The 13,941-nt window shown below is 33.3% G+C and overlaps 1 protein-coding gene across 1 annotated transcript; it reads left to right on the top strand.

Annotated features, from left to right (window-relative positions):
* Window positions 1-1,085: 1,085 nt before the first annotated feature.
* On the top strand, window positions 1,086-10,640 carry LOC128559345 (protein FAM184A-like). The gene is made up of 4 exons (XM_053550664.1): window positions 1,086-1,427; window positions 7,885-8,757; window positions 9,134-9,254; window positions 10,303-10,640. The coding sequence occupies exons 1-4, from the start codon at window positions 1,287-1,289 to the stop codon at window positions 10,638-10,640; spliced, it is 1,473 nt and encodes a 490-aa protein (XP_053406639.1). The 5' UTR covers window positions 1,086-1,286.
* Window positions 10,641-13,941: the final 3,301 nt, after the last annotated feature.

Raw genomic sequence — 13,941 nt, 5'->3', positions numbered from 1 at the left:
ATTAACCATTTTTGTCCTTGGAGATTTACCTCAATAGATATTGATTCAGGGTTGGAAAATTCTATGCCACGTACACTTCCTGTCCCCAGCAGTACCTGATCGAAGATAGGCTGAGCACTACATTCCCTCCATATTCTGTCCTATCAGCTCTCCAAAGAAGATACTATGAATTGCGCATTTACAAAACTTTCATCTAGTTTGAAACAAACAGAAGATCTACAATATTTTTACAGAGAAGGTTCTGGATTGGATCAAATTTATTTCTTATAATTATAGACTGTTTATATTTAGATAGGCACATATATAAATCTGTTCGGATGTTGCCTTTTTAAATAAAAAATCATCAAAAAAGTTGTAGTCATCTGATTCAGTAGATGCACTAGAAATAAAAGAACTGTTTGTTTCATTTATTTCGCTAAAAAGGAGTCTGAAAAATGAAATTTTGAACAGCTTTGGCATAAAAGATTTAGCAAGTGTGGTGTATTCGCCTGGAGATATATTCGCACATTTGATGTGGTACGTACCAGTAGTAGCACCATTCGCAGTAGACAGCCCAATGTGTCTTGGCTACCACTTGAAAACAAGAACCGCATGGGTACTTCCCCGGACCTGGGTTGACTGCAATGTCCCCACTCACTATCAGTAGTAAGTAAACATGACAGCGGCTATGACACCGGATAGGCACGGGTGTGGGTAGTTTCCTAGTGTGTTTTATAAAATATATATTTTTTTATTATTTATTTCAATAGATGTATACGCCGTGTCTTTGTTTCCAGTTTGACATGTTCCTTGTGTTGTGTATAGCTTGTAGATCTAAGTGATTTTATAAATAAATTTTACTATCACTTTGAAACATATATAGTAAGCATATTCAACCTTTAAATTGTGCTTACAATATAGATTATGATAAAAAGTGGTGGAACATGTTTGCCTTTCACTGTTTATATTCATCATTATTCGACCATTTTCTTGTAAATAAAAGAATTATTTGAATTTGAAACCTTCATATGTACGGTACGGTACGGAAATTGTGTCGATAACGTTTTTCTGCAACTATTCGTGTTGGGTTTACAAGAGTTAGTGCCCGTCGCGTCAAGGAAACATGTAAACTTACCGAGATTTTTTGTTATTGACATTTCAAAAATGTGTTTTGAAAAGATTTGGGAGTAGTCATAATATATATTTATCATTTCTATGTCGATTATGTTGAATTAATATGTATACTACATGGTTTTTTAACTGTACATCTGAAATAACGTGCACCATAAAACAGAACCAAAACAAACATGGCGGCCAGTGCCAAAATGTCATTTAATTATTATCAGAATGGGAAGTATGGTACATTGCCACAGAACCCAAGCAACGACATGGAAGTCACGCAAGATATGCATCTTAAGATGTCAAAGAAGATAGCACAGCTGACAAAGGTATACAAGACCAACACTCGTGACTAGTTTTGACAGTGGCAAGTGCTGAAGTGGTCGGTTAGACGGTTACCCTGTTTTTCGGGACTGATGAATTTAAATAATAAACTTAATGTTTTCTTTCATATTTAAGACATGGATTGTGCTCATGAATTGTTGAATTCGTTTTATTGCTTAAGTAAATAAATAATGGTGACTAACGAAAATCACTGTTAAAATTTCAAATTCAATAGGCATGGGCTAGGGTTACGAAACTGTAATCCTAGCCTTCGATTCTAGGATTATGGAAGTTCCGTATTTCTAGACAACCCTATGAGAATAGGCTAGGATAACGGAAGTATTTAAGAGGAATCAGATATATATGTTGCAACAGAAGATTTCACAATCAGTTCCTTCAACTCATGTCTGTCAATTGATTATATATATAAAGCAAATAGTTCCTTGCTGATTAATTTATAGTTCAATAACAACATAAAATGAATAAATGGGTGCTTGTGCTGCCATTTCATATAGTAAAGTTTCTTTTTATCAGTTTATTTGGGTTTTTGTTTCTTCTACTGTTGCTTCTAGTTTTATTTTCAAAACACTTGTGTTCGGCAATATAATGGCCTTTTTGTGTTGATTGGATGTAAAATCTAACGCACTCACCCGCTCTTCTGCTGAATAGCACACTCCCATGTTCTATAAATAGAACATACAGCAGTTATACCATAATGCAATGCGCGAATTGCGGACAAGGGAGCGTTTTCTATATATGACGAATCATCAACTATCTCAGTAAACTTCGAAGGGAATTAGAAAAAGTTACATGTCGCCTGTATAAAATTGTCACAGCTGTTAACAGAATAATAAAAAGAGATTAAACAATAACTAATTAAAGAAATATATTAGAACTGAAAGGAATATACAAAATATACATATCATTTTAACAGGACGATTCAAAACGGGTCGACTAAGCAAATAGAGCACTGTGTAAAAGCATGTTGCATGCACATAACCCCATATTCTGCAATAATACTATTAAAATCTTGCATCAGAAGAACGGTTTACAGTCTTAATAACAAATTACAATATTTTCGAATGCGACACACCGAAGAGCACTTGTGGTCAAAACTTTTAATGCTAAATCATTTTGATTCATGACGTTCAAAGAATGTATCAGCACATTTAAAATCATAACTACAATAAGTACATGTATTTCATTTTGAACAATTTATTCACACAACACAAGACGCAAACTGGATGATGATCCCCGATGTCAGCTGTGGTCGGTGTCCATCAAATATTTTAAAAATACATATATATGCATGGTTTGGTAGAAAATAATGGTGTTGCATAGATTAATTAGCAACATGTTTCATCAGATAACATCTAAATATAACTACCAACATGTCACACTAAGTGGTCATTTGTAATAAAACACAACATATGTATATCACAGAGGTGTTAATTGTTTCAATGAATAAATGAATATGTGGCCGAAAATGACAATGTATATGACAGTTAACTTTAAAATATACATGTTGCTCATCATATTTCGAAATCTCGATAAATTTAAATTATGCGATCATAATATTTCTTTTTACATTCACAAGTGGATCTTAAATTTATAAACATTTACAGAATAATTCTTCACAAAACTATAATGCTAATCAGGGTCTTTCAAAAATGAATTTTATTTTGAGTGACCCTGTGCTAATATATGACGGTAACTAAGAAGAAACATTTAGAATTTTTTCTGTTCTGTGAATACATTTTTTAAATTAATGCTTTCTATTTGGTTTTAATACATTTTCCTGTGTTATTCTATTTTTTTCTAAATATTATTTTTTTAAAACTGGATGTGTCACAAAATGAACAGAATATTATAATAACATCATCCACAACCATAATTATATATATACTGATGAAAAAGCGATATGTTATTTCTAACATGGATATAAATGAGGAGTTTTTCGGCTAGTTACATTTGTTTGCGATGTGCAGGCTAGAAACCTGAGCAAAAATAACGAAATAAATGCAAAATGTACAGTTTACTTATACTATTGTACAATGAATGCTATGATTGTTTGTCCGCAAATTGCGTCCTGTGCTATTTTTAGATAGCAGACCTTATTGGTGACGTCACAGATCCTTACATACGGGAGTGTGCTATTGCAGATATAATTTATTTAAGGGTTTGATACTCATGTTAATCATTAATTTTATCAACGGTTTATTTTACAATAAACTAAATGGGCACAGAATAGTATATTTATTTGATGTCACTTGTTTTTTTTACATTTTGAAAGAAAATTAAACAATCGAGTGAATCCTGGTATCTTTCAGGGCTAGCGCTGGAATGGGCATTTTGTGCAAAATGCTTAAAATGCTAATTTCGGCTCAAGAAAATTCAGAAATGGCTCAAACTCTAAAAAAACCCTACTTTAAGAACTAAAACCAGTCAATTTTTATATAATGTTATTTTGGACCAAAGAGTGCCAAGACAGACAGTGACAAACATACAATAAACAAGAGGCACAGTCACCATCAAGTGACAATAAACCTGTGCCCTTGGGGTAATTAAAAGCATCTCTCACAGTTTGTTTAGCTAAATTGGTACTGATTAATGAATATACATGGATCAAAGGTGTTTGTTTGTGGCACAATCATGCCATGATTGAAGTTCCTTGATTGAATAAAATATTGGGCCATCTTATTATCTCATCAAAAGACAAGATTAAAGTTTGATCTTTATCATGTTTATTGTTCAAAAAAGTTTAATTAAATAAAATTATTTCAAATGAGTAATTCATTATTAATGCCAAAAAGTATATAATAAAATGTTTTTAAATTAATTTCTTGCTTGTCATTATGGCTGAGAAACTTAGTTCTGAATCAGGTAGTTTACCTCCTGCAAAGAAAGCAAAATCTGTGAAAAGTGAAACAATCCAGCTAAAAAATGGAAAATAGACTTTCCTTGGTTGCTTGTGGATTACTTGTAAAGTTGTGTGATTTATTTCAAAATTAATAAATAAAAACATTGCTTAAGAGTTGTCCCAGTAGTTACATGTATATAATATACCAGTATTATTAATTCATTGAGAAATGATATAAATTATGGTTAAAAATAAATTTAACCTTGATGCACTATTTTGCTTATTATTACACAAGGACAGACCATCCAGTTATGAAGCATTTAATATGATTTAACATTTGTGGATAATGGTGTTTTCTGCTGCAATCTAAGCATTTGAAATAGCTCAAAAGTATAAGGGGGCAAAGCCCCCTGTGAACCCCACCAAAGCCCTGTCGTGGACACGCAAATTGGCGTGCGAGCCTATATTGTTACTTTATTGAGAAATGATATAAACTATGATTAATAATAAATTTATCCTTGATGCACTGTTTTGCTTATTATTACACAAGGACAGACCATTCAGTTATGAAGCATTTAGTATGATTTAAAGTTTATGGATAATGGTGTTTTCTGCTGCAATCTAAGCATTTGAAATACCTTAAAGCCCAAAAGCTTCAGGGGGCAAAGCCCCCCTGTGAACCCCACCAAAGCCCTGTCATGAACACGCGAATGGGCATGCGAGCCTCTTCGGTCTGCTGCGTAAATATTTGGCTCAAACTTTTTTCAACCCAGCGCTAGCCCTGTCTTTGAACCATTAAGATTAGAGTTTTATGTTACTAGTTATTAAATCTTATTTGTCATTTCATTTGCAACAAGATAAAATATGTAAATACTAAATAACCCACAATATCTGGAAAAAAGAGGTTCTTACTCCTAGGCGTCTGACAATTCCTAACGGGCCTTCTACAGGGATTAGATCAGTGCCTGTAGAATCAGATTCTAAAAATATTGGTCCATACCCTAGACACATTCTTTGATTTATTAGATTTATCACTTTGACAACACGCATGTTTGGAGGACCTGGACCATATACAAAGGACAATCTAGACCATGTTTTAGGATGACTCCGACCATATTTTAGAAAATTCTATGCCACAGATTAGATAAAAACCTTGCAAATATTTGAATTCTTAGAATGTTTAAGAATGACCAGTAAGTGTGTAGATGAACTTACGAACTTTTTGAAAATTAAAAATGAATTGCTGTGAAAGAGCTCAAAGAATACACCTTCAGAAAAGCTGAACTGGATAATTAAAATCTTTAAAAATACAAAGTAAATGCTTGTTTATAAAATTCATTAAGAAAAAAAGAGATAAAAAATTCCCCACCCCTCCCAAAATCTTTTGTCTTTGGAAGTCATTGAAATTCTTAACTTTAATCTGTATGTTTTTCAATTTTGAACCATTTTTAGCTCGACTTTTCGAAGAAAAAGTAGAGCAATTATTGCATTCGCCCTGGCGTCGGCGTCGCCGTTGGTTAAAGTTTTTGATAAAGTCAAATATCTCTGTTACTATCAAAGCTATTGACTTGAAAATTAAAATAGTTATTTACTATCAAAGTCTACACCAGGAGAAACAATCCCCATAACTCTGTTACTATCAAAGCTATTGACTTGAAACTTTAAATACTTATTAACCATCAAAGTCTTCAGCAGGAGAAACAGCCCCCATAACTCTGATTTGAATTTTGACAGAATTATGCCCCTTTTTAACTTAGAATGTTTTGTTAAAATTTTTGATAAAGTCAAATATCTCTGGTACTATTAAAGCTTTTGACTTGAAACTCAAAATAGTTATTTACTATCAAAGTCTAGACCAGGAGACACAATTCCTATAACTCTGATTTGAATTTTGACAGAGTTATGTCCCTTTTTAACGTGGATTTTTTTTTACTGGCAAAGCTCTAATTCAGAGTCAAGCACTGAGAAAAGTCGAGCGCTCTGTCTTATGGACAGCTCTTGTTAGAAGTCAAACTAAAATGGTAGAAAAAGTATGATCACACAGATTTCTTACATATAAAATGACCAGAAAATGTGGCTTGTTTTTTCTAACTTAATTAAATTCACAAAATGAATTTCGCAAAACATTGTAAGTGTTACATGTTCAACTGTAACTTACATACATGTTTTAAATTTGTAGATTTAACTATACCAAGCAATTCAATTAGAAGTTATAGGGCAATTTATTATTTTGGCAGACAGTAATAGTTATGTATCTGGATTTACTTTGCAAGCACATACACATATAAAGTTGCAACCTCTGTAACTAGCAGCAGTAGACACAGTCACGGACTGGTTTAATAACTTGGTGTGTTATTATTAACAAGTTTTCCTGCCTTAAACTATTGACTATCATAAAGTGTAATTAAAGGGACATGACTCCAGATCAACATTAACATTATCTTTTTAGCTCCCCTGAGCACAAAGTGCTCAAGGTGAGCTTTTGTGATCGCCCTGTGTCAGTCGTCTGTCGGTGTTGGCGGCATTGTCGTCAACAATTTGACTGTTTAAACACTCTAGAGGTCACAGTTTTGGCCCAATCTTAATGAAACTTGGTCAGAATGTTACCCTCAATAAAATCTTGGATGAGTTTGATATTGGGTCATCTGGGGTCAAAAACTAGGTCACCAGGTGAAAAAAATGGAAAAGCTTGTTAACCTCTAGAGGCCACATTTATGACAATATCTCTGTGAAACTTAATCCAAATGTTAATCTTGATGATCTCTAGGTCAAGTTTAAATCTGGGTCTGGTGGGGTCAAAAACTAGGTCACCAGGTCAGATCAAAGGAAAAGCTTGTTAACACTCTAGAGGCGGCATTTATGACTGTATATTCCTGAAACTTGGTCAGAATGTTTGTCTTGATGATCTTTAGATCAAGTTTGAATCTGGGTCATGTGGGATCTTAAACTAGGTCACCAGGTCAAATCAAAGGAAAAGCTAGTTAACTCTCTAGAGGCCACATTTATGACTGTATCCTCATGAAACTCAGTCAGAATGTTAATCTTGGTGATCTTTAGATCAAGTTCGAATCTGGGTCATGTGGGGTCAGTAAGTAGGTCAAATCAAAGGAAAAGCTAGTTAACACTAGAGGCCACATTTATGACCATATCTTAATGAAACTTGGTCAGAATGTTAATCTTGATGATATTTAGGCCAATAGGTCAGGTGAGCGATACAGGGCCTTCATGGCCCTCTTGTTTTTTAAACTTAGTCTATAGCTGTTGATATTAGATATTGAAATAGACAAACCAGTTTTGTTTAAATAGATATTTTAATGTGTATGATACAATATCACGTTTCAGTTTGAAAGTTTTCAAAATATTTTTTTGACTAAAATTTTTTATTGTACATGTAGATAAAAAGTTTATAAAACATAGAAAAAACACTTTAAATTGCTTTTCATTGCAATTTCAAAGTAATAAAGGACTTTTCTAAATTTAGAAAAAAATACCTAAAACTGGAGGTGTGTAGAGCTCTTTAATTAATATAGGCCTTGGGCTCAGTAACTGTATATGAAGTATTTGATAAGAATTCTTAAAAGTTTATTGCTGTTTACTTGCAGGTAATCTATGCACTAAATACTAAAAATGATGAGCATGAAGCAGTTGTCCAACAGATCAAAGAGCAGCATGAGGAGGAGATGCAGCAGCTGCTCAGAGAAACGAAGGAAAAGATCACCCAATATAAGGAAAAGATAAATGCGGAGACGTCACAGAACAACAGGCTAGAGCAACTAGAGAAAAGTTTACGTGAGCATGAATCTCTAAAGAGCAGGCATTTAAACCAGTTTGAGTCATTTAAAAGAGAGGCTGAAGAAAGAGAAATGAGACTTAAGGCAGAACATGCTCAAAAAATGCTCGAACTTTCTCAAGATGTCCTTCATACGAAAAAAGATTTTGAGGAAAAATTAAGACAGTTTGAAGCTTGGAAAGATGGTGTAAGTGAAGAAAATGAAAGGAAAATAAGAGAACTTAAAATTAGTCATAAAAGTGAGATTGAAGAAGTCCGAAATCTTAGTAGAGATCAAAGCAACGACTGGTTAAATGAAGTTAAAAAAGTAGAAGACAAATATAAAGCAGAGTTAGAATCATTGCATGCAAAGTTTAAAGAAATGGAAGAGCAAAAAACTCAAATGAAAGAGGAGTATGAAGCCAAGCTAGAAAAGGCTAGGTTATTCTATGAAAAGGAATTAGAAGCAGTTATGAAAATGAATAATATTTCCTCAGAGGAGGCAAACAGAATGTTACAGGCAGAGAAAGAAAAACTTAGCAAAGACTTTGCAGCCCAGGAGGCTGAACTTAAAAAACAAATTAACAGTGTACTTAGTCAGTTAACAGATAAAGAAGATGAAGTAGAAAAATTGAAAGAAACACTTACAGGATTAGAAAGAAATCTACAAGAAAAGGATGGTAGTTCACATGATTTGTTGAAACAGGTAAGGTTTGTGCACTGTCAACTCTGTTAAATATAGAAAACATGTTTAGCAGCTAATTTTTTACAATGTGGCTAGAGCTATGTTTGTTCTGACTATGTTCAGTGATTCTAATAGTTCTATTTCCTTTATGAAAAATTATTTTAATGCTATTTACCTTTTGACTGTCTGATTAAAAACTTAGTGCATGGAAGTGGATACATTTTTTTTTTCTACACGTATCAGAAAATTTAAACAGTCTTGGAGAATATATAATGTGGGTACAGTGTTGTCAGTTAGCTGCCTTTTATGATAGTAAATTTTAAACTTAATAAATGTTTGCAATTAAAAGTGATACATATATTCCCTATTTTCACTAACAAGTTGTTTTAATATTCAGTTACAAAGTGCCCAGGATGAAAACAATGCCAATCTTGCTAAACTGAGAAATACCGAGAATGAGCTCTCTGTGATGAAAGAACGCTGTAGTAGACAAGAAGAAGAAATGGTGAAGAAATCTGGTAGGTAGCTTAATTAAACAATAATATGTTTTATATTTCATTTTTGTTAACTGAAATGAAAAGTAGCTAGAATGCTGTCTATCAGTGGAGAGGTTGACCGTATGATATGCTGGTAAGGGGAATGTTTTCTGTGACAAATGACAAAAAAAAACAATTTGTTTGAAGTCATTTGTTCTCCACAACAGATTCATGTGGAGAAATTGTCAGTATTTACAGAGACTGGATCAGTAATGGTAGAGAGTTCTGGAACTTTTGTTATCTGTTAACTGGCTGGTACTACATAACTAGAAAATTGTCTGTCTTAATATCTAACTAAATAATGTTGAAAACTGATGTTAACCACAGTGGTGAAGAATATATATCCAGTTCTGGTAAGAAAATATCAAGAAAGTTAGTTCAAGAATGTGACTGCACAAAATGCAAATACAAATGTAATGACAAAGTTTCATTTGAGAAAAGGTGTGCCATCAGGGACTTCTATTATGGGCTTGCTTCTTATGAAAGGCAAAAGGATTTTATCTGTTCAAATGTACATGAGAAAAACACAAAAACATATTTAGACGATGATGGGAACAAAGTTGAGAAGAAAAAGCAAGTAATGAGGATATATTCTATGGAAGTAAATAATCACAGAGTTCGTGTGTGCAAAAAGTTCTTTTTGAAAACATTAAGCATCAGTGAAGCAACTGTAGCACATGCCCTTACAAAAAAAGATGTATGGACATTTTCAAGGAAGGGACGAACGTGGAAGACATAGAGCTCCGAATAAAACTTGTGAATCAAAACTGCAAGAGATCAGAAATCACATAGAATCATTTCCAACCATGGCAAGTCATTAGAAAGTCTACCAACAGGCAGTTTCTTGCACCAAACTTAAATATCAAGAAAATGTATGAAGAATATGTTTCAAAATGTAAAGAAAATCAGTCAGAAGCCGCGAATTAGCCAATATATAGAAAAGTTTTTAATAACGAATACAACCTGTCATTTCATGTTCCAAAAAAAGACCAGTGTACTTTGTGTAACAAGTATGAAAATGCAAAAACAGATGGAACATTGGATAAAAAACTAGAAGAAGAGTACAAACTGCATGAAGAAAGAAAGAAAGTGGCTAGGGAACAAAAACAGAAAGATAACCATATTGCAAGACAGGATAGCAAAGTTAAAACTTGCACATTTGATTTACAGTCAGTCTTGTATACGCCATGTTCCCTTGTCAGCTTGATGTACTATATGAGAAAACTTTGTTGTTATAATCTCTCCATCTATAGTGCAGGTGACAAAAAAGCAACATGTTACCTATGGTCAGAAACAGATGGAAAAGGATCAAATGAGATATCAACATGTTTGAATCTGTACCTTTCGAGTTTGGAGTCACCAGTATAGCATGTAATACTATACTCAGATGCATGTGCTGGGCAAAATAAAAATCAGATAGTTGCAACCTGCCTCCTTAATTCTGTCACAACAATACCAGGATTGAAAATCACTGACCACAAGTTTTTGGAGAGTGGACATACGCATATGGAATGTGACTCCATGCACTCGACAATTGAATTTGCTAAGTCCAAGACAAAAATCTTTGTTCCAAGTCAATGGGAAACAGTTATATCAATGGCCAGGAGGAAAAGCCCTTACAAAGTTGTAAGTTTAAAATTTTATGACTTCAAAGATTTCAAATCAGCAAGAACAAAAGCAAATTCTAAGACTGAAAGTGGCAAAAAGCCAAGATGGAAACAAATGAAATGGGTGCGTTTTATAAAGTCTGAGACAGAGATGTGCTATTTCAAGTACAATTTTGATGAAGCTGAAAAATTCGAGAAAGTAAAGCTTCTTGGAAGGAAGCGTCCAAATGAGACCATTCAACCTTTATATAAGGGGAAGCTCCCAATATCAAGTGCAAAGAAAAAGGACTTAATGTCTTTGTGCAAGCAAAGTGTAATTCCTATGGAATTCCATGATTACTACAAAGGATTATCTGCTAGCCAGGGTGTTAAGGAACGTCTGCCTGAACCAGATAGACAGGAAACGGATGATGATATTGACATTGATTAAGAACAGTATATGCTTATACTATGACTGGAACCAAGTACAACTATACTTCACAAGTACCTTTTACACTAAGGTACTTCACAGTACTTCATGTCAGTGCAGTCTTAAAATATTTACAAAACAGCAATAGCTCTTGTGTTGTAGATAATTACCTTGTTCTATTAACGGCTACAAACTCTTTTTATAACAGAAATATTTTATAGCAGAAGTATATTTGTGGGTGCAGAGCCATCCGTGTTTTAATGAACTGTGAAAAGGAAGCATGTATTACTTTTGAGGAGATGTATATGTTACAGTTTTTCTACATGGTTACATTTTTAATAACGGGCGATAACAACAAGTATGATAAAAGATATTTTTGTGTAATGACTACGATTTGCAAGAAGTATGATATAATATAAATTTATAATGACTACTGACTGCATAATGTACGAATGCAATAGTGTCTTTTAAATGACTACTTACTGGGTGAATAATAAGGTATTCAACAGATGCCATTTATTATGTAAATCATATTACTTACCATTTATTATGTAACTCATATTACTTTTTGACGAGACCTACATGTTTATTATTACTAGTAATGGCACCAAGTATGATAAAAGATATTTCTGTGTAATGACTACAGAGTGCAAGAAGTATGATATAAATGAAATTTATAATGACTACTGACTGCATCATGTACTAATGCGATAATATCTTTTAAATTACTACTTACTTGGTGAATACCATAAGATTTTCAGTATATACCATAGGCGTAAACTACTCGTGTATGTTACTTTATGTTAGATTTAAGTTCTGTGACACGTAATAAAATGTAAAAATGCATATTTACCTAATATGATGATTTCAAGTATAATGGTCTGAAATCAATCGAGAAATATTTACAGATCTGTTTGAAGGATCAAAATAAAGTATCATCAAAGTTTTTTTTTTCAAGTTACTATGTTTTAGATCAAACTTTTTTGAATCAAAATAAATATGTATTACAACCAAAACACCGCACGCCAAGTTACTCTGTTCTGTCCGATAATCTGTGATTTTTTTAAAACAAACTGCATTGCCATATCAGTGTATACACAAATACTATTATATAGCACAATGGAAATGCGTGTTATGTCATCTTTTATTAAAACCAAACTATGGCTTTGGTATATGCAATAGACTGGCCCGCAGTTTGCAAACAATATTCGCAAAAAATGTAAAGCTATAGTATGTTATGGCCATATACTAGGTTCTGGCATATTATTCTTTATCAGATTTTCAGAAATCATGAATGCCAAAAACACGCATCTTTAGCTGAAATGTTTTGGCTGGAGAGGCGCAGAAAGAAAGTTATATCTGCTTAAAGCCAAAACATATTATCTGAAAATGAGGTGTTTTGCCTGTAAGAAAATGCTGATAAAACTCCAAGGTTATAATGCCAAAACAAAATTGTCCAAATTTGTCCTAAGTTTAAGAGCAAATGAGTAGAAACATTTCCTAATTTCTAAAGAATGTGATTTGTCACCAAAGTACTAGAAATGGTACAAAAATAAACATTTTTATACATTTGAGGAAGTTTTTTCAAGTTCCTGAAAAATTTCAAAAAAGTCAGATACCAGGGTCTGGTTTTCAACAGACGATATATGGATGGCTATAATACAAAACAGAAAGAACATTAAAACTCTCCAGTAAACGATTTATACTTGGGGGCTACGCCCCCTCGTACAATTCGTTATCCTCGAGTTTCAATACTCTTTCTATTATATAACTTGAGAATCATTTGACCCAGAATGTTGAAACTTCATAGAATGATTGGACATGTAGAGTAGATGACCCCTGTTGATTAAAGGTCATGGTTACAGGGACCTGAACATGGAAAACGGTTTACTTGAGGACCACTTGACCCAGACTCTTCAGACATTTCTTAGGGTTACTGGACATGTCAAGTACATTATCCCTATTGCAGCCAACCACTAGTGTCTCTTTGTCTGTCGCTCTTAGCCTCTATTGACTTCTTGCCTATAAAGACTATACATTTGGGGAGACATGTGCATCTTCTAGTTTGAAAATTAATTGCCCTCCTTCAAAGGAGGAGGGGTATATTGTAAATGGTATTGTTTGATTATGGATGTCGGTCGGTCTGTAGTCCAAATAGTTTCAGGATGATAACTGGAGAACCCTTGAATGTTGGTCGGGAGATTTTTCCTGACCAGCAGATGACCTCTATTGATTTTGTGTTCAGTAGGTCAAAGGTCAAGATCACACTGATACAAGAACTTTTTTTTCCAGAAAACTAGATCATGCTTTAGTCTAACATCACATTTGATACGAAAGTTATTTTAGACTGGTAAATGACCCATAATTATTGGTCAATACAGCAAACGTCCAGTATGCAATGACCAAATAAATTCTGTTCCTTTTCAATTACTTCATGCAAGTGTTCTACAAGCTCTTGTTATAACTAGAAACTCCAAACATCACATAAGCATCCATTAGTCCATGACCTTTGTTCACATTTACTGTTCTAGAAAAAAGAGAGTGTTTTCCCATTGATTTGATAAAAATGCTTATAAATCAAAAAAAGATTTTGAGCAAGATTAATTAAACCTCACAAAATTTTCAATAAGCACATGAGCTTTGCTCATATATT

The sequence above is a fragment of the Mercenaria mercenaria genome, chromosome 9, assembly GCF_021730395.1.
Source record: "Mercenaria mercenaria strain notata chromosome 9, MADL_Memer_1, whole genome shotgun sequence".
Taxonomy (NCBI): domain Eukaryota; kingdom Metazoa; phylum Mollusca; class Bivalvia; order Venerida; family Veneridae; genus Mercenaria; species Mercenaria mercenaria.
Note: the sequence above shows the minus strand (reverse complement) of the source record. Positions and strands in the feature narration are given on the sequence as shown.

Coding starts and splice junctions, on each gene's coding strand:
- LOC128559345 (XM_053550664.1), top strand. CDS start 1,287: ATGGCGGCCAGTGCCAAAATGTCATTTAATTATTATCAGAATGGGAAG. Junction 1,428..7,884: donor AGATAGCACAGCTGACAAAG/GTATACAAGACC, acceptor GTTTACTTGCAG/GTAATCTATGCACTAAATAC. Junction 8,758..9,133: donor CACATGATTTGTTGAAACAG/GTAAGGTTTGTG, acceptor TTTAATATTCAG/TTACAAAGTGCCCAGGATGA.